Source organism: Musca autumnalis, unplaced genomic scaffold (genome assembly GCF_047663935.1).
Source record: "Musca autumnalis isolate F117 unplaced genomic scaffold, ASM4766393v1 scaffold_4, whole genome shotgun sequence".
Lineage (NCBI taxonomy): Eukaryota > Metazoa > Arthropoda > Insecta > Diptera > Muscidae > Musca > Musca autumnalis.
Genome location: NW_027411977.1, coordinates 19,614,078 through 19,636,481, shown reverse-complemented (window position 1 = coordinate 19,636,481; position 22,404 = coordinate 19,614,078). Strand labels below are relative to the sequence as shown.

General features: G+C 40.7%; 1 protein-coding gene across 1 annotated transcript; it reads left to right on the top strand.

The window, feature by feature from the left end:
* The first annotated feature begins 689 nt into the window (after window positions 1-689).
* LOC141400801 (gustatory receptor for sugar taste 64b-like) lies at window positions 690-19,141 on the top strand. Its single transcript, XM_073980311.1, has 9 exons — window positions 690-909; window positions 9,157-9,348; window positions 9,417-9,614; window positions 9,718-9,878; window positions 9,977-10,099; window positions 18,230-18,384; window positions 18,501-18,666; window positions 18,754-18,843; window positions 18,931-19,141. Exons 1-9 carry the CDS (start codon window positions 873-875, stop codon window positions 19,072-19,074), a joined length of 1,266 nt encoding a protein of 421 aa, XP_073836412.1. The 5' UTR covers window positions 690-872; the 3' UTR covers window positions 19,075-19,141.
* The last annotated feature ends 3,263 nt before the right edge of the window (window positions 19,142-22,404 follow it).

Below are 22,404 nucleotides of genomic sequence, written 5' to 3'. Positions count from 1 at the left end.
CGATGTGTGTCTGTCCGTCCGTCCGTCCGTCCGTCTGTCCGTCCATTAAAAATTGTAATCAAGCTAGAGGCCGCAATTATGGACCGATTGTCACGAAATTTAGTATGGAGGTCGGGTTTGGACCAGAATAGAACTGATTAGTTTTTGGCGATGATCGTGAAATGTTAAAGGGATGAAATGGACCAAAAACAAAATTTTTGCTCGATTTTGTAGCCGCTCTGTAGGTCGCAATAATAGTCCGATCGGCGCGAAATTTTAAACGTAGTTTTGGTTTGAGATGAAGAAGTAGCGTGCAAGTCAACGGTATGATCGGATAATATTTAGCGGGTTAAATTGATCAAAACTTTTGTGTGAAAATTGGTAAAATTTCTAATGCACATCTTATAACAGCTAGCCCGGAAAGCTAGTGCACAGGGATAGTGGTATAGGGTATCACATGGTCGGCCCCGTCCGACTATAGTCTGTTCTTACTTGTTTATATTTCAATGGAATAAACCTTATTTTTAGGCAAAACTTCATTCATCCGTGCTACAGGAAATCATGTTTGAGAAAAAAATTCGAAAAGTCATAACCCTAATGTACACATACTTCATTACGGCATATACATATGTACATGTGTATGCATGCCCATTATCCTCGTTAGTTTAACTCAATGGTAAAGTTGTGTGCTTAATTCTGTTGATTTATTTGTAGTTTTAAAAGTTGCTCATTAAAGTCAGACAGGTTTTGTCAACAAGTTTTAATTGTATCGTTTGGTTTTTTGTTGTGAGTGAAGAGTGTGGTTAGAATGTTGTTACTTTAAAACAAAACTATTTATATGGAAAATATTATTTAATTAAATGTGATTACTCAACTTAAACATTATTGAAGTTATGGAAAAGCAAACTTTTCATCATTCCGTACGAAAAAGTAGGTGTTTTTTATCATTTGAAATTGAAATATTTTTTTAATTAAAAACACATAAGAGAGATAGTTTCTGCAAATGCTATGGCAACGTTTTGTGTGTGGTGTTTTAGTGGAGAATTCTATTGGAACTCCATTAGGAACATTTTGTTATAAGTTTAAATAAAATATTTAATGGATATTTATTTGATGGAACCTAGTTGTCACATTACGAATATTTCAGTCAAAAAATGTAGCTAAAACCCTCAAAATACCGAAAATAGAGAGGTACCGTTATATGGATGCTATACCTAAACCTGGACCTATGTTGACAATTTTTGGTGGAAAAGTTTCGTGACTGCAGGCAATTGTCAAATTACGAGCAGTTCAGTCGAAAATGTAGCTAAAACTCTCAATCAAAATGTAGCTAAAATCTTCAAAATAGCGAAAAACTGGAGGTGCTATTATATGCGGGCTATACCTAAACATGGACATATCTTGACAATTTTTGGCGGATATTTTGTTTTGTGAAAACTGGGAATCTGAAATATTAGTTAGTTCTGTCAAAAAATGTAAGTAAATTCTTCAAAATACCGAAAATCCGGAGGTACTCTTATATGGGGGCTATACCTAAAAATGGACCTATCATGACAATTTTTGGTGAAACAGTGTTTGGATCTTTATGAACCATAAATGCCAATGTACAGTTAGTTCCGTTGAATAATGTAGCTAAAACCCTCAAAATACCGAAATCGAGAGGTACTGTTATATGGGGGCTATATGAAGACGTGGACCTATACCGACAAATTTCTGTTGGAAAGTTTTATACCCATAAGAAAGACAAAATAGAAAATTTCAGCCATTTCCGTGGGATATGGAGGTACAACCTCCAAAATACCGAAAATCGGGATGTAGCGTTTTATGGGGACTATATGAGGGCATGGACCTATGGCCACAAATTTGTGGTGGAAAGTTTTATACTATGTTTACATTTACGAAATCCACTCGATTTCAACTGTCAATTTCATTGCTCAAACGTCAAACGAAATCCAATAGATTTCAGATGAGTTTTCATTTGACGTATACACAAAGGAATTGACAAGCATTATACCCCCAACGAAGATAAAATACGATTTTTCACCATTCACCAATTTCGTTGGATATTGAGGTCACAACCTTCAATATTGGGGCTATATGAAGACGTGGCCATACCGATGGAAACTTTTGACGGGGACCTATACCCACCCCCCCAACAGAGACAAAATACAAAATTTCTGCCATTTCCGTGTGATATTGAGGCCACAACCTTCAAAATACCGAACATCGGGAGGTACCGTTGTATGGGGGCTATATGAAGACGTGGATCTATGCCGACAAATTTCTGGTGGAAAGTTTTATACCCTCAACGTAGACAAAATACAACATTTCAGCCATTTCCGTGGGATATCGATGCCGCAATCTTCAAATATCGAAAATCGGCAGGTACCGTGCGAAATTTCAGCCATTTGGTGGGGTACTTACTTACTTAGCTGTCCCATTACACAACATTTGTTCCATAGGCCGAACTAAGAAAAGATCTCCTTTCCTCTCTATTTGTTGCTTCGCACTCTGGAATACCGCGCCTTTTCATCTCATCATCCACTTGTTTGCGCCATCTATTCCTTGGCCTGCCAATTCTGCGTGCACCGCCAAGCGGTTTAGCGGGTTCATCATCGCTCATTCTTATGATATGGCCTAGCCAACGCAATCGCTGCATCTCGATACGTTTAACAATATTGATGTCGTTGTATAGCAGATACAGCTCGTGGTTCATGCGACGTCGATATTCACCGTCAACGCAGATTGGTCCGTAGATCTTTCGAAACATTTTTCTCTCAAAAATACACCAAGCACTACCATGTCTGCTTGCGCAAGTACCCAGGCTTCGGAGCCATACATCAGCACGGGTAGTATCAGTGTGTTGTAGAGCGTTATTTTTGTTTGACGAGATGTGGTTTTGTTTTTAAACTGCTTACTTAAACCAAAGTAGCATCTGGTGGCCAATACAATTCTTCTTTTTATTTCACAACTGATGACGTTTGTTGAGTTTACGGAGGTGCCGACGTAGACAAAGTCTTTTACTACCTCAATATTATAGGAACCAACTTCCACAGTCGGTCCGAGCTCAATCGACGCATTGCAAGTCGACACCATCAACTTGGTCTTCTCACCGTTTACCGCCAGACCCACTTTAGCAGATTCTCCTTCGACCTTCATAAAGGTATCAGTTACTTCTTTTACTGATCGCCCCATAATGTCTATATCATCAGCACAAGCCAGTAACATGTGGCCACTTCTTTTGACGTTTGTCTCTCTAATAACCTTTTTCAGCAGAATGTTGAAGAGATCACATGAAAGGCTGTCTCCTTGTGTGAAACCTCCTTTGGTACCAAACTCTTCGGAGAGGTTCTTTCCTATTTTAGCTGAGGACCTCGTGTCAGTTAAAGTCATTTTACAAAGCCGGATGATCTTTGCGGGGATACCAAATTCAGACATGGCTTGGAATACCTTTGATCGCAGCGGGCTGTCGAAGGCTGCTTTATAATCGACAAAAAGGTGGTAGGTGTCGATCTGCATCTCTTGGGTCTTCTCCAGGATTTGCCGCAGGGTAAATATCTGGTCAATGGTGGACTTGCCAGGTCTAAAGCCACATTGATATGGTCCAACTATCTCGTTGACCATAGGCTTTAGTCGTTCGTACAATATCCCTGACACGATCTTGTAGGCAATAGGGAGAAGACTTATGCACCTATAGTTGGAGCATACAGTCTTATCTCCTTTCTTGTGGACGGGACATAGGATGCTCAGGTTCCAATCGTCGGGTACGCGTTCTTCCTGCCAGATGGTTCTAACTAGCAGATGCATACAACTTATCAGCGTGTCGCCTGTAGTTTTAAACAGCTCGGCTGGTAAGCCGTCGGCTCCTGCTGCTTTATTATTTTTCAGCCGGTTGATTGCTGTTTTTACCTCATCATGGCCGGGCGGTATACATTCTATACCATCTTCTGGGATTGGATCTGTGGTATCATCGTCTTCGCTGCTATTGGATAGCAACAGATTTGAAAAATGTTCTTTCCATATTCTGAGTACACTGTCTGTATCAGTTACCAAATTACCTTGCTGGTCTCTACAGGAGGATGTGCCTGTACTAAAGCCATCAGGTTGATGCTTGACTCTTTGGTAGAATTTTCGGACTTCATTCTGGCTCCTATACATCTCGATTTTTTCACACTCCGGCGTTTCCATCTCTCCCTTTTTCCTGCGGAAAAGACGTTTCTCCTCTCTTCTTTTCTCCCTGTATCTCTCTCGTGCGCTACGCGTTGCTACGGATTGTAAAGTAGCCCTATATGCCGCATTTTTCTCTTCATGCGATTCCTTGGTGGAGGTCTCTGGTATTCAAGTATGAATTTGGCGTCTGTTTGCATGGAGTGGGCAATGTTTTGCCATTGTCCTGATATGTTATCGGGATGAGGAGTGCTTTGATTAAGCAATTGGGCTAGTTGAGTGGAATATGCTGTGGCTATATGTTGTGATTGCGGCTTACCGATGTCTAACTTTCGTTTTGTGTCTGTTCGTAGTTTGTTTGCTACGTAAGCGGGTGCGTACCTTTGCTGCAACAAGGTAGTTGTCCGAATCAATGTTTGCGCCTCGGAACGATCGTACATCTAACACGCTCGATGAATGTCTTCCATCTATCACAACATGATCAATTTGATTTCTTGTTTTCTGATCTGGAGACAGCTAGGTGCTCTTATGAATATCGAGATGATTAAATCTGGTACTGCTAACTACCATGTTTTTTGCTACTGTAAAGTCTATCAGCATCATACCATTGTCAGATGTTTCACTGTGGAGACTGAATTTTCCGACTGTTGGGCCAAAGATATTCTCCTTTCCTATTCTGGCATTAAAATCGCCTAGAATGATTTTAATATCATGGACAGGGCTACGGTCATATGTTTCTTCTAAGCGCTCGTAAAATATATCTTTGGTCTGTTCGTTCTTTTCTTCAGTGGGAGCATGAGCGCAAATATAGCTGATGTTGAAGAATTTAGCTTTTATTCGAATTGCAGCAAGTCTTTCATTCACTGAAGCTTGATACCAGATGTTTTAGCCTCCGACTAACTACGAATCCGCAACCAAACTCATGCTTTACGTCATGACAGCTATAATACAGTGCGTCATCTTTAGGTGTTGTTGTGACGCCTTTCCCAATCCATCGTATTTCCTGTATGACAGTAATATTGGCCTTGTACTTTTCAAGTACGTCTGCCAATGCGAAGACTGCACCTTCTCTATTAAGAGTGCGAACATTCCAGGTGCAGATTAGCAGATCATGGTCCTTAAAACGTTTCCGTGGTTCGTCAACTTTAGAGGGGTTTGTTTTTATTTTCTTTCGTTTTTTCATAGTAGGCTGTTTTTTCTAGGGGAGGGTTACTAACCCGACGCCCAAACCCAAGTTTTTAACGTTCTTATGGGTGAACGCGCGGCACATGTTAGCTCACTACCTTTAACGGGTGTTAAAGGCAGTTCCCCAGGTGACACCACGGGGAGGTCAGTGTCCACTTGAGATCAAAGAGGGACCAAGATAAATCCTGGGCTTTGCCATGTTAAAGCCGGTCAGCACCGTTCCTTGGTATATTCCATCCCCTATGTCACCATTTCGTTGGGTTAATGAGGCTAAAACCTTTGAAACTCCGAAAATGGGGATGTACCGTTCTATGGGGGCTATATGAAGACGTGGACCTATACCGACAAATGTCTGGTGAAAGTACCGAAAATCGGGCCCCGTTATATGGGGGCTTTAAAAAACGTGGACTTACACCCACAATTCTCTGTTGGAATACTAAACAATAAATTTCAACCATTTCGGTTGGTTATTATGACTAAAACATTTAACCGAAAATCGGGAGGTACGGTTCTATGGGGGCTATATCAAAACGTGGACCGAACATCCCAGGTTTATGTCCTCGAGAAGTATGTGAACAATAAGTACGTGTACCAAAATTGATGCACCTACGATAACTCCTTCTAATTTTGGCCACAGGTAATATGAACTCGCGACATAGTGCGACGCCAGGATCGTACAATCATCAGCTTACTCTACGATCTTTATGCCGTCCGGAGGGTGTGGAATTCCAAAGAGGTAGGGGTTAAACATTTCCGGAGATATCACCTCTCTTTGGGGAACTGAATTACTCTACGGGGCTTGGACATCTTGTCTCTGAATTCCACATACGAAGGGCGTCCGCACATATAGTTGCTCTCCCAACGTTTCAAACACTTCATCGAACAGCTTGTCATGATTGACAGTATCGAAGGCCTTAGCTAGGTCAAGAGTCACCATGTCTGTTCGGTCGTACATAGAGCGATGCCAGGATCGTACAACAATCAGCTTACATTACGTTCTCTATGCCGTCCGGAGGGTGTGGAATTCCAGAGAGGTAGGGTTTAAACAGTTCCGGAGATATCACCTCTCCTTGGGGAACTGTATTATTCTACGGGGCTTGGACTCCTGTCTCTGAATTCCACAAACGACAGGCGTCCGCACATATAGTTGCTCACCCAACGTTTCAAACACTCAGTTTCACACACTTCCTCGAACAGCTTGGCATGATTGGCAGTTTCGAAGGCCTTTGCTAGGTCAAGAACCACCATGACTGTTCGGTGGAACGACCTTTTCTGGTTTAGTCCTCTACTTATATGTGTGGATATGGCGTCTAATGCTGCTGCAGTACTATGCATTTTCAGAAATCCATGTTGATATTGTGAAACTGGAAAACACCTCCTCCTCTGGGATCTTGGCTACTGCCGGCAGGAGTGAATCCGCCTGTACGATTCCCCTCTGCTGGCGTGCTTGACAGGCTTCAGTAGCGGGACCACCCTGCAAACTTTCACAATATGGGTGGCTAACAATAGGTTTAGGACCCTTGTTAAATACACAACTCCAGGTTCATCCAGTTGCTTAAGCTTTACCATCGATATTCGTTGTGGGCCCAACGCTTTGGATGATTTCGCGTTTCGGATGGCTTCTGCAACATCGCGCATAGTAAATTGTGGTGGTACCAACTCAGCTTGGAGGGCTCTTCTTATATGGCCTAGATTACTCCTTTTCTCCTTATCACTCTCAGGGTGCTCTATGAACTGCCGGCTAAAATAACTCGCGCACCTCTTTGGCTCAGTTATTGTCACGCCGTTGAACGAAACTGCCGTTCTGTCATCCTTCTTTCCCGTATTCGAGAGTGATTTAACCGTTACCTACAATTTATTTAATCCTGTACCAATGTTGCATTGCTTCAGGTGATCTAGCCAATTTTTCCGCTTTACTTAACTGTTGACTTCAAAAGTAAGCGACGAAGCTCATCACGCTCATTTTCTAGTCCCGTCGCCTCGGCTGAAAATTTGGTATGATTTCGGGCATTCGACCAGCAGTTATGTAGCGAGCAGCTGCTGCAGTGATGATGTCCCGGAAAGTTCTCTCAGCTACCCGAGGATCTGAGAGGATTGGCAGCTCTCTGAAGCGGTGATGGTTAAATCTCTGAACCCTTGCCAATCAGCTTTCCCACGGCATTCAGTGGTTATGAAACCGGGTGGTCTATTTACGGAGACGATGATAGGGAGTTTGTCCAAGCCATAGGAAATGACGGGTTGCCAGGATACGTCATTTATCAGACCTGGCGCCATAATTGTGATATCTGGCGAGCTGTGGCAATCTCCTCTAATCCTCGTAGGAGTATCTTCATTCACGGTGCAAAACGTGGAGCAATTTGCTCGGCCAACTCTTTATTTCTTATTTAAACTCATGATGAGTAATGAAGTCCGCTAGCACCAGACGTTTATTGCCCGGGCCACCAGTCCGGGCTCCGTTTGGGGACCAACTGGTAGTAGTCTTCATGGTTAAGAGGTTTTACTAGAGACTATATTCTTGGACCACGGGTGCCAGTTGCCCCTAGATCTTTTGATCTACACTGGTAGTTGGTAGTGGTGGTTGTGGTTGTACCCAAATCGCGGTTAGAGTATTCGGCTTGAATGTGGAGTTGCATTGCAACCGTATGTCTGAACCATAGAAAGACAGGAATTGTAGATGGGTTCCGTAATAAAGCAATGTGGTGAACAGGCAAAACACTTGAACACAATTGGTACCTCACTACGGTGCAAGGGGCACTGATTGGTCGCTTTATAACCAGTCCGTGTTGTGATAACACCGTGAGCTTAGACCGGAAGGTAGGTACCCACGTAAAGCATGACATTTCTGCTCTCCTAAAAGCGAACTAATAACGGGCGCATAACGCCGGGCACAGCTTTTCATCGGCGGTATGTACACATTAAGCAGCTCTATCTCGGCTGAACCACACTTTACTGCAACCCCCCTACATGGAGTCAAGCGAGATAGGTCTGTACTGGACAGACTGGTGTATTAGGAAGGCAAGTCCTCCTCCTCCGCTGCTTGTGCGATGCTTCCGCAAAACGTTGTAACCATCACAACGTTATAAACTACAGGTTTCCTGGATCGCGGCGACCATGATGTTTTCCAACTCATAAAGTCCACAATTTCGCTGACCTTATTGCGGAGACCATTGCAATTGAATTGCAGGAATGATGCATTGCCGGCCATTGAACAACAACTTGTGGTGCTAGAGGCTGCGCTTGTTGTTGTTGTGGAGACTGCGGGGACGTCTCGTATTCCAACTACGACGAAGTTGAAGACACACTGGGCGATGTTCTGGCGAAGCAAGCAGCAACATACCTATCCCTGTGATCCAGGGTGCGACTAAGAGCACCCTCAGAAATGCACCCTTTCCCTTCATCCATTACATTTCACCAATACTGACAGGTGGTGGATGCGGATCTGGCAAACGGAACACCTCCATATCGGCTCGGGGTTCATCCCTATCCCGGCACGGACCAAAAGAGTTCATAGCAAACATTTTGGGATAAATTGCCGCTCCACGGTGCATAGAACCGGCCGCCGTGGGATTGATTGATAGTACATATTCGAATCTGATCCTTGTACAGAAACGGTTACTCCTTTTGCTTGGTCCAAGTAGAGGACAGATATGGCGAATATTCGAATTTGATTTAAATTTGGAGGAAATTTGTTGACTCATTGGAGTCAGTCAGCCAAACGGCCGGACAGTGCTAATGTAACTCAAAATTGTCTGAAACGGATTACATCCAAACATACAGATTTCCGTAGGTTGATATTTATCGTTCTCTTCCTTTCTTGCCATTCAGTTCTCTTCATATCCCAGTGTTTTGGTTTGCTGCCTGTCACAAATGTGTGGCACAAAGATGTGTCGAGACTCCACTATAAATGGCTGAGTATACCCTGTGCCTATAGCGCAGTGATTTTAATTTTGGATATTATGGAATTTGGAGTTGTTATCTATTATATAACGCGAACGGGTGTTAATTTTCATACATCAGGTGGGTTATTCTTCGTTTGAGTGGTAAACAATAATATCTGCTACATGATTCTATATTTTCATTTCCAGGTACTGTCTCTCTATTCTTCGTTTGCATTTGGGAGCACATTATCTTTTGGCGTTTAGCTTTAAAGTGGCCCAAATTAATGCGTCAATGGCGTCAGGTGGAGGAATTATTTTTGCAAGTTCCCTATCAGCTTTATGTAACATTTAATATGAAATTTTGGATATGGTTTTGGTATTTATTAATAATGTTCGCAGCTTTTTGTAAGTACTGAAACAAAAATGTTGAATTTCGAATATGCAGATTTAAGAAATGGTACTGTGTTTTATAGAGGAAATAACGTTTGCTTTTTTGTTTCCCACTTAGTGGAACATTGTTTGCTGGTCTTCAATTCTTTTCAGAAAAGTGATTTGGAAAGAAGACAATGTAATTTGAATGTCAGCTACTGGGAAACGTTATATGGTCGTGAACGACCCCATCTTAGCATGGTAATACCTTTTCAATATTGGACATTACCCGTATTTGAGGTAAGTAATTTATATACATACATATATGTTGAAAAAAATTTGATATTTAAAAATCGGGAGAAAATTTATGTCATCTCTTTGGAATTTCTTTGTTTCAGTGGTTAAATTTAACCTTAGCCTATCCCCGTTCCTTTACCGATGTTTTCATTATAATTGTGAGTATTGGTTTGGCGGCAAGATTTCGCCAACTTCACCTGCGCATGAAAGCAGTTCAAGGAAAGGTAAATAATAAATAATATGTTTCTGTTTTTTGTTTATTGTTGACCTTTGATCTTTAATATTTCTTCTTGTGATTTTAGTTCGGCTATAGGTCCTTGTAATAAAACAACAAAATTGTGTTTTATTTTTAATTATTAATTTCCAATATTTCGGCCATCTTCGTGGAAAAGCGACAGTGATGGAGAACTGACACCTGCTACCTGTTAAAATAATACCAAAAATCCCTGATGATGACCGTCGAAGACGGCCGAAATATTGGAAATAAATAATTAAAAATAAAACAAAATTTTGTTGTTTTATTACAAGGACCTATAGCTGAACTAAAATCACAAGAAGAAATAAATAATATGTTTTTTATAAAAGTGCTTATATATTTATTATACCCTCCACCATAAATAATTAAATTAAATAACACTGTGCAGCAGCATTTTTGGGGGGTGGAAAATTTCTTTTGGAGATGAAAGTCCTTGATGAGTATACTAAGAAGCCAAAAGGAAATTTTCGCCATAGGTCAAGTTTCTGAGATATCGCGCGATGAAGTTTTTGATTTTTTCCCTATAATACTTGGGAAAATAGCTCCATATCTCTGTTTGGCGTTGTTGTAGCTTCGTTTTGTGGTGACATGTCTTCAGTGAAATCGATTGGCGAATCTTTTTGTAGAACATTACATTCTTCTAACTCAATGTCTTTCATGTCCTTTTCGTCCTTTATTTCTTGAACCGTAGTGAAAGTACCACAAGATGAGATTTTTTAGCATCCAAATATTCTACAAAAATGTTGCTCAGAAGATTTTAGGTACGGTTCCCTTTGACAACTAATCAATTTTGTCACGTTTTCATTGTCCTTTTTGACATTTAATCGGTTTTGGTTCAGAAATAAACTATGTTTTGTTTTTCTGTATATTCGTCATTGGGTATTTATTGGTATGTACACATAACTATTGGTTATTGCTTATGTAGACATCTGGGGGGCTTCTGAAATTTTTACCACAAATAGCTCTTGAAATGACGAACACGTTAATAACAAATTTTCTTGGAGGATAGATCCGGTTATCTCAATTTTGGAACCGGATATTCCGACATTAAAACCGATTTTTGAACCGGTTTTAAGTAACCGATTAAACTAATATGTATACCGTTAAAAAGGTTATAGAGTTGTCAATCAAATTAAATTAATTCGCTTCTGAAAACTTTGTTAGTTGCAATTCTAGAACAAAAAAACCGTTTTCTTGAACCGCTTTTAAGGGAAAATATCATTACGCGCAAATATGGAGATCAAAGGCTGGGGGGCGAACAATTCTTTTTGGCGATGAAAGTCGATGAAGGAAATATTACGAACCCGGAAGGGCAGTTATGCCGTAGGTCAAACTTCTGAGTTAGTGCGAAATGAATTCTTTCTTGACAAACTATACATACCTACATGACAAAAACCCTAACGAAATTTGATTGCGCCATAACTCAGAAGTTTGACCTACGGCATAACTGCCCTACCGGGTTCGTAATATTTCCTTCATCGACTTTCATCGCCAAAAAGAATTGTTCGCCCCCCAGCCTTTGATCTCCATATTTGCGCGTAATGATATTTTCCCTTAAAAGCGGTTCAAGAAAACGGTTTTTTTGTTCTAGAATTGCAACTAACAAAGTTTTCAGAAGCGAATTAATTTAATTTCCCCCAGAAATTTGTCGGTACTTCCCGATTTTCGGTGTTTTGAAGGTTGTGGGCTCAATATTCCTAAGAAATGGCTGACATTTGGTACCTTTTTTTCGTTGGGGGTATAAAACTTTTTCCCAGAAATTTGTCAGTATAGGTCCACGCCTTCATATAGCCCCCTATAAAACGGTACCTCCCGATTTTCGGTATTTTGAAAGTTGTGGCATTTGGTCTTTATTTGGGGTATTGAACGTTCCATATGAAATTTGGAAGTTTGTGGCCTCAATATTCCACCGAAATGGCTGAAATTTGGTATTTAGTCTTCGTTGGGGGTATAAAACTTTCCCCCAGAAATTTGTCGGTATAGGTCCACGCCTTCATATAAGCCCCATACAACAGTACCACCTGATTTTCGGTATTTTGCAGGTTTTAGCCTCATTATCACACCGAAATGGATGAAACTGGTACTTAGTCTTCATTGAGGGTATTAAACGTTCTATATGAAATCTGTTGGTATAGGTCCACGCCTTCATATAGCCCCCATAGGACGTACCTCCCGATTTTCGGTGTTTTGAAGGTTGTGGAATCAATATTCCTCAGAAATGGATGAAATTCAGTATTTAGTCTTCGTTTTGGGGTATACATCTTTCCCCCAGAAACTTGTTGGTACAGGTCCACGCCTTAATATATATTTCATAGAACGGCACCTCCCTATTTCCGGTATTCGGAAGGTTGTGGCCTCAATATTCCACCGAAATGGCTGAAAGTTGGTCTTCGTGGGTGTATAAAACATTCCCCCAGTAACTTTTTGGTACAGGCCCACGCCTTAGTATAGCCCCCATAGAACGGTACCTCCCTATTTCCGGTAATGGGAAGGTTCTGACCTCAATATTCCACCGAAATTGCTGAAATTTGGTATTTGGTCTTTATTTGGGGTATTGAACGTTCCATATCAAATTTGTCGGTATATGTCCACGCCCCCATACAACGGTACCACCCGATTTTCGGTATTTTGAAGGTTTTAGCCTCATTATCACACCGAAATGGATGAAATTGGTACTTAGTCTTCAATGGGGATATCAAACGTTCTATATGAAATCTGTTGGTATAGTTCCACGCCCTTATATAGCCCCCATAGAACGTACCTCCCGATTTTCGGTGCTTGGAAGGATGTGGCCTCAATATTCCACCGAATGGGCTGAAATTTGGTACTCGGTCTTCAATGGGGGAGCAAAACTTTCTCCTAGAAATGAAAGGTGTGGACCTATCCTTCATATAGCTCCCATAGAGCGGTACATCCCGAATTTCGGTATTTTGAAGCATGTGGCCTCAATACTCCACGGAAATGGCTGAAATTTGGTATTTGGTCTTCATTTGGGGTATTAAGCGCTTAATATTTGAAGATTGTGCCCACAATAATCCAGCGAAATGGCTAAAATTTTGTATTTGGTCTTCATTTGGGGCATTACAAGTTCCATATGAAATTTGTCGGTATAGGTCCACGCCTTTGTATAGGCCCCATGGAACGGTACCTCCCTATTTCCGGTATTTTGAAGGTTGTGGCGTCAATATTCCATCTAAATTTCTGAAATTTGGTATTTGGTCTTCATTTAGGGTATTGAACGCTCCATATGAAATTTGTCGGAATAGGTCACTCCTTCATATAGCCCCCATAGAACGGTACGTGATGCAGGAGAGGTAGAGGTTTAACAGTTTCGGAGATATCACCCCGCCTTGGAGAACACCCTGTTTACTCTACCGGACTTGTACTTTTTGGTCCTGAAATCCATGTACGACCGGCATCCACACGTATAATTGATTATCCAACGATTCGAACTTGGTCGGAGGGTATCCTGCTCAATGTCAAACACCACTGCACGGTGACACTATCAAAGGCTTTTGACAATTCGAATGCCACCAACACTATCCTATGGTACGATTTGTTCTGGTTGAGTCCTCGAATAATATGTGATCGGCAACTGGGTAGCTATTTCTGACGAAGGAAAGACAAAAGGCAAAATCGGTTTGTACTATTCAGTCACCATTGCTGGCATCCTTGCCTGGCCCATTTTTAGACTTCGGATGCGATATGGTTGTTGGCGACAGGTTGAGATCTTTGATGAGACTCCCGGCTCATCCAGCTGTTTCAGTATTATCGTGGAGATTCCATCTGTGTCCAACACTTTGGATGATTTAACGTACCTGATGATATTCGCAACATCATCCATATCTCCCTTCTTTCCAGGGTTCGAGAGTGACTTAACCGTTGTCCACAATTCACTTATTCCGTCTACAATGTTTCAACTCTTCAGATGATTTAGTCACTTGTTCCGTTTATGCTCACTGATTCCTGTGTCATTTCCCTGACTATGGGGTCACTGTGGTTAGCACGATGAAGCTCATTACGGTTATTTTCTAACCCTGTCGTCTGTGCTGGAAAAAATTGGTCACACTTCGGGTAATCGACCAGCAGGTATTTCAGCTGTAGCAGTGATGATGTCTCGAAACTTTCTATTGAGTACCCGAACAACGAAATGGTTGAGCAGATCTGTAAAACGGTGATTAGTGAATTTTCAGAAACTAGGCAAATTTCATTAATTTTCTCGTTGGGGTTGTTAACATATTCCGATTGTGCTCAATCAATCTTAAAATCTCTCAAAACTAAACGCTTTAGGGCGGTGCCGCATAAAAAAATCAGACATCGATTTTTTAAAACCACTCTAGTCTGCTAGTACAAGTGTAAGGCTATGTTCACCCAGCCACATAGTCCCTCACATACTATACACCCACTCCCACATATATTGTATCTCACCGAAGATTGACTGGATGCGATTATGACAAACTTAGCACATCCAGTTAATTTCTGGGGTTTTATCTGCCCCGACGCGGACTGAAAGAGTTCGGTGTATTCCATCAGGGATAAGTTGCTCCCAACACACAAATACAAACATGTGTATCGCTACTCGGAACACGGGGATTGTATGGTTTCGGGTCTATCCGGTATCGACGATCCCGTCGCCGCACTGAGTTTGAAATCGCTGATCTAGCTGCGCGACATTAATAACGTGCAAACGAATGTTTTAGTCCACATTTTCAGACCAAACAAGCTGAATTTTCTCGAACGGATCTGCCGATTCGGTCCAAAATTTGGCCTTCGTAATATATTGTCCAAGTTCGAAGATAAGCAAAGATAAGCAAAACAAAAGTTCAAAAATGTTCGGAAAAATTGTGTGAACGATAACTTTTGATGTGAGAGACCGATTTGGTCCATACTTCACGAGTACACATTCTAAGACATCTACCAAATATAGATCAGGTTCGAACATAGATTACACTTGTTCACTCCTTCGGGTACCTCCCACACAAAATTTCAGATAAGTTCACTTGAAGACCTGTTCTCGAATCACATTGATTTTTATTAAAGCAACTTGCATTCGATACCTCCATTACGACGGTAAAAGTTTTTTCAGAGACAAGTCCATACTTCTTGAGAAAACAACCCGATAGGTGTAAAAACCTCATATGGCACCATATGTAGTGGCTGGAGATCACGAACTGATCAACCGATTTTGTTCAAAATTGGGGCTTCGTCATATTTTGTCCAAACTTAGTTTCAGTTCGAAGATGGGCAACACCGATCCACAACGTCCGGTACTTCCCCAAATATTTAAAACATGTCACTAAAATGGTATGCACGATATCACTTGAAGGGGGGCAACCAATTTGGTTCAAACTTTGGATCTCCTAATATGTTGTCCAAAGTTAGTTTAACTTCTAAAATGGCCCATATTGGTCCTCTCCTTAGGGAACCTGCCCCACAAAAGTTCAACATTTGTGTCTAAGTGTAGTTTAAGGTCTTTTCGAAGATCCTCTAGAAATGTATACCGATGCTTCCTGCATGCTTTCTGGCATACTGGTCCAAAATGACTAGTGTTCGCGATATCTGAAATGATATGACTCCCAAAATAACGTCCACTTCCATAATGGACTATGTAGGTCCACTTCTTCAAGTACCTCCTCCGCAACACTTTTGAACTTTAATCCTAAACCATATTTTTATCGGCAAGTTCAAATGTCCAAAAAGGACCACTAAATTCTGAAAATACCCTAAATACATTCGATCTGTACGTATATGAAAGTTTCTATTCACATATGCTGAGTGTACATCTCTGTCGGCAAAGCCGACTGATACTCTTTTACTTGTTTTCATTTAATTTTCACCCCCCCCCTATTAATTAAAAATAAACTTTGTTTAGTTTTATTAAGAATTTATTTAACAATTGAACAAAAAGATGTTTTGCAACAACTTTCTTAAAATCTGATGCTGTAAACATTGGATAGTGAGTAGCAGAGAAAATATTTACAAGAAAAAACAAGTAAAAAAAGCATTAAGTTCGGCCGGGCCGAACTTTTCATACCCTCCACCATAAAATATTCTGAACTAAAATGGAATAATTACTTTTCATTCCTGTCCCCAACTTGAAGTGGGTACGTTAAAATGTCAGATAATGTTTATGTACATTTATGCTTCATTCGGGAGGCCCTTTTTTATGGTGCCTATATCTAACTATGTATGTTGACAATTTTTGGTGGGCTAGAAATTGGGAGGTACTGTTATATAGGGATTATAATAAAACATGGGCCTATGTTGACAGTTTTTGATGGGAGCCTTTAATGTCAAATAACTCCTAATTCGGTTAAAAAATTTAGCTAGAATCTTCAAAATATCGAAAATCGGTACATAACGTGGGAACTTCAAATGTCATTAACAGCTAGTTCGGAGGTATCTGGGCTATACGAAAATATGAACTTAAATGAACCGTTATATGGGGTCTTTACCAAAACGTGGACCTATGTCCACAAGTTTTGTCATATAAGTTTATTGACATTTAAGAACTTTAAATGTCAAATTATAGCTACATCGGTCTGAAAATGTAGCTACAAACGTCAAAACACCGCAAATCGGGGGTACCGTTATATGGGGGCTATACCAAAACGTGGACCTATGTCCACAAGTTTTGTTATATAAGATTATTGACACTTAAAAACCCTAAGTGTCAAAATATAGCTAAATCGGTCTGAAAATGTAGCTAAAACTGTCAAAATAACGTAAATCGGGGGGTACCGTTATATGGGGGCTATACCGAAACGTGGACCTATGTCCACAACTTTTGTTATATAAGTTTATTGACATTTAAGAACCCTAAATGTCAAATTATAGCTACATCGGTCTGAAAATGTAGCTAAAAACGTCAAAATATCGCAAATCGGAGGGTACCGTTATATGGGGGCTATACCAAAATGTGGACCTATGTCCACAACTTTTGTTATATAAGTTTATTGACACTTAAGAACCCTAAGTGTCAAAATATAGCTAAATCGGTCTGAAAATGTAGCTAAAACTGTCAAAATACCGTAAATCGGGGGGTGCCGTTATATGGGGGCTATACCAAAACGTGGACCTATGTCCACAACTTTTGTTATATAAGTTTGTTGACACTTAAGAACCCTAAATGTCAAATTATAGCTATATCGATCTGAAAATGTAGCTAAAAACATCAAAACACCGTAAATTGGGGGGTACCGTTATATGGGGGCTATACCAAAACGTGGACCTATGTCCACAACTTTTGTTAGATAAGTTTATTGATACTTAAGAATCCTAAATGTCAAGTTATAGCTAAATCGGTCTGAAAATGTAGCTAAAAACGTCAAAATGCCGCAAATCGGGGGATACCGTTATATGGGGGCTATACCAAAACGTGGACCTATGTCCACAAGTTTTGTTATATATGTTTATTGACACTTAAGAACCCTAAATGTCAAATTATAGCCAAATCGGTCTGAAAATGTAGCTGAAAACGTCAAAATACCGTAAATCGGGGGGTACCGTTATATGGGGGCTATACCAAAACGTGGACCGATATATCCCATCTTCGAACTTGATCTTCCGACGGCTAAAAAAATGGTATTCCCCAATTTTCAGCGAAATCGGTCAACAAATGCGACCTGTATGTTGCGAACGGACGGACGGACGGACGGACATGCATAAATCGACTCAGAAAGTGATTCTATGTATATCCCTAGAAGAAACTATGGGTCTATCTCGCTTCCTTTTGTATGTTACATACAAATGCACTAACACATAATACCCCTTACCACATAGTGGTGTAGGGTATAAAAAGTAAAAACAAAAATTTAGTCAGCAGATTTTCTGTAATCGCTATAATGGAAACATTTCGCAATTTTAGAGTTTGATTTTTTTACTTTCGCGCCCCTAGATCAGTGATTTCGACCATTGTGCGAAAATCCTTCTAGTAACATCACCGAATGTGGTTATATTTTATCTGGTCTATATAGAAATAAGTAACTCAGATAATGTTTACAATAGTACCGCAAGCCTAACAACATACCAATAGCAACATCATCAGAATTTAATATACAATTTATTCTTTTTCTCTCCTACCTCTGCATGCCTTTAGCCAATGCCAGCAATATTTTGGCTAGAAACACGTGAGCATTATCTGGTGCTGAGAAAACTTTTGCGTCTTGTCAACAATGAACTGTCCGCCCTGATACTATTGGCCAGTGCAAACAACATGTATTTCATATGTTTTCAATTGTTCAACAGTTTTGTGTAAGTAAAACAAATAGCTGTGAGATTTTATCCAATGTGAGAAGAATTCCTAAAGAAACAACAAACAAACAATAAAATGTGAGCAATTGAAGTTACCTTTCTTTTGTTCTTTGCAGGAACATTGGTGTTGATTGGGTAGCTGAAATGGCATTTTGGTTTTCGCTGCTGTACAATATTGTTCGAACCCTGTTGACGCTGTATTTGGCTTCGCTGGTCAATGAATATACCAAACAAATTGTATCCTGTTTACGTGATGTTCCCTCCAGAAGTTGGTGTACAGAGGTGTGGTTGTGTTTATTTTTTTTTGTTTGCTTTGATTTAATTTTGAAAATCTTCGTGGTTGATTTTATTTGTTTTTTTTTTTTAAAGACCCAACGTTTTAGTGACCAGCTATCGGTTGATGTGACGGCCTTTACAGCAGCCGGTTTCTTTTCATTGACACGTGGACTAATCTTGGGGGTAAATATTTGCTTTTATGTTGCTATTTATAGTTTTTTGATACTTAAGAATTTAATTTAAAAAAATATGCCTCATTTTGAAAATTAGATGACCGGCACTATTATTACCTACCAGCTGATGGTCACTGATGTCATTAATGAAGGCTCCATCAAACAAGTCACCGACTATTGTGCAAAATATGAACATTTTGAGGAAAATTTTGATTTCTACAATGAGCAACATTCCGATTAGGGGTTTAGTTCACATTTTTAAATAAATTGTTTGGGAAAAATAAAATCATTGATTTGAAGAATTTTAATAATACATTTCTTGGGGAGGAATTTTTTGGAGCATATTTTTTAAGGAACCACAATAACAACGACGAGGATTAAAAACTAGTAAGAAAGTATCAGTCGGCGTTGCCGTCAGAGATATACATACCCTCAGCCTGGGTGAATTCAAACATTCGTCTAATGTCAGATACAATAAATTCTTTCTTTAGATAGGTAGCGCGCACCACAACAGAATTACAAAGAGTGCCTTCATCGAGCTGACCTTAAACTGCAGCTAAACCAAAATATTGAACTTTTGTGAGGTAAGTACCCTAAGTGTCGGCCCAGTGGATGGCCCATTTTCGAACTTATACTATGTTTGAACAACATTTTAAGAGATCCAAAGTATGGACGAAATCGGTTGCTCCGTTGAACAGATATCGCACGTACCATTTTACCAAATATTTTCAAACTTTTGTGAGGGAGGGACGGGAAGGAGTGGACCGATAATCTATATCTTCGAACTTTATCTATGATTCAAGGAAATATTACAAAATGCATAGTTTGGACAAACGCAGTATCCAATTCAAAAGTTGTCGTGCGCACCAGGCATAACATGGTGGCCGTAGTTGTTTTTGTTACAAATTTCGCGCATTTCGTCCATACTTCAAGGACTTGCTCCTGGAAAAACTTATACCGTCGTAATAGGGGCTTTGAGGGCAACATGTTACAAAAAAGTCAAAGCAAATCGGGAGGAGGTCTTAAACTGCAGTTTTTCAAAATCGGTTGATCCGTTTGAGAGTTATTGATCGCTAGAGCCAGTCAAATAGATGTACGGACTTGGCTAAATCTACCCGAAATTATCAGAGGTAAGATGGAGCTTTCCTATAACACCAGTTTGTTCAATACAGACCTTGAGCCTGGCTCTAATGATCGCTACATGGAATGGAGGGTGGTAGCAGTCAGGTGTGGAACATTAGCCAGCTTTTGGAAGGTCATAATCGTCTGGTCTTAGGGAAATTTGATACTCATAGTGCTGCCTGAGCAGATTGATAGCTCTATGCTTGAAGGGTCAATGAGGGCGCCCCTACGAGTAAAGCTGGCAAAATATGGATAGTCCGACTATGGTTTTGATTATTGTCGTAAAACAAATGTTGCGTCGACCAACAAATGTTGCGTCGACCAACGATATCTGACGCGAAATATTTAAAACGATAATTTTACCTGGGTGTCCGATATAAACAATGCTTTACGGCAATGATCAAAACGATAGTCCGACTAGCAATAGTTTGTCAGCTCTACCCACCAGAATTAGCGGAGTGTGTTAAAATTCGTCAGATATACCACCATGTCACCTGGTCTGACAAATGGCGTCGCCATAATTGTATCCATAAGCAGACTGCCCTATTTCATCCCCTCTGGACACTAATTGAGCTCGTCACCGCTTCAGAAATCTGCTCATTCCTTCTGATATTCGGGCAGCAGAAAAGATGTTCCGAGACATCATGATTACTGCATGCGCTCACTATATACCTATACCCATTCTCAGAGCCAACCCCAGTGACAACAGAGCCAGGCAACTGACACTAGATGTTGACAGATTGTTCTGTTGGGCATAAGCGGAACAAATGGTTAAATCATCTGAAGAGTTCCAACATTGCAGCCGGAATAAGTGAATTGTGGGAAACGGTTAAGGTGCGCACGTTATTTTTATGGAATCTCCATGGTAATGTCGAAACAGCTGGATGAACCGGGAGTTGAGTATCTCACCAAAGTTCTCAACCTGTTGCTAGTGACCCACATCGTTCCTAAAGTCGGAAAAACGAGCAGAGTGGTCCCAATACTGAAGCCAGTCAAGGATGCCACCAAAGCTGACTGAATCGTACAAACCGATTTGGCAGTTGTCACCCACAGCAAAAACTCTTGAGGCTTCAGTCCTACCCAGCATTAGAAATAGCTATGTAGTTGCTGATCATCATCATGGGTTCCGTAAGCAGCATAGATGACAACAGCGCTGTACGCCTTCTCCACACAATTTAGTCGAAGACTCAGCCGGAGAAAGACGTGCGTTAGAACAGTAATGGTGTCGCTCGACTTATCAAAAGCCTTTGAAACTGTCAAGCACTCCACGCTGTTTGAGGTTATTGAGCGGGCTATCCTCTGAGCATGTTTAAAACGTTGGATAATCAATTATATGTGTGGAACAAGAAATCCAAGACCCGTAGAGTGAAACGCGGAGTTCCCCAAGGTGGGAACTGTTAACCTCTACCTCTCCTGTAGTCCACCCCCCTGAGTCGACACATGCGGATGATTGTACGATCTTGGCGTTAGGTACCTTTCCTGATGTCGTTTGTGAAAGGCTGAACTCCTATTTGACTGATGCAAATACCCACCATTAAATATGCGCCCACATAGCTGAATGTCGTAGTCGAGCTGAATGTCATAGTCGATTTTTACCGAATTCCGAAGACTATATTCTGGAGATTACATTCGACAGAATGTTGACGCCTTCCGCGCATACCGCAGCTATCTGCGACAGCCTGAGATGTAGGAACAAGGGATATAATTTCCTAGCCGGTAGAACTTAGTGTGCAGATAAAGAAACCTTGTTGACAGTGTAGTCCGCGAATACAATTGCAAAGTGAAAAAAATCTAAATGTCATGTCATCATGAAGACAAAGAATGCCACACTGACTAGTGAAACATGGTGCCTTCTCATGTCCTCAGTGGACCATCTACATGAGGAGACAAAGATTCTTCCAGTACAGCAACAGTACATGCTCGGGTGTTCCATCAGAACCATCCCCATCACCATATGGTGGAGGGAGATCAGAAGGGATATTCATGATCTAGAAAGAGAGGTACAAGCAGGTTTGAATATGCAGTTGCAGATGCCATAAACAATTAACGTGTGAATACGCTCCTCGAAGTACATTTACCATCTATCTCAGCTGAAGAGAGTCGGTTGCCAAAGTTTTAAGACCACTCGGATCCTCAAGTGCCTATTTACAGTTAGTTCGATCAGAAAAATGTAGCTAATATCTTTAAAATACGTAAATTTCTGTGAATTCGATTCAATTAACTGAATTAAGGCGATCGACTTCGCTGCGGCAAAGAACATGATAGTTAGTAGCACCAGGTTTAGGCACCACACAAGGCAACGTGGAAACAAATTCGAGCATGATTCGCTAGATCGAAGAAATGTGGCGCAAGTCCTCACCATCCGAAGCCTTTGGTCCAGAAATTGAGAGCAGTAGGTTTGACCTACTTGACAAAGGTTTTGGAAATTCTATAATTGGTAATTCCGGAC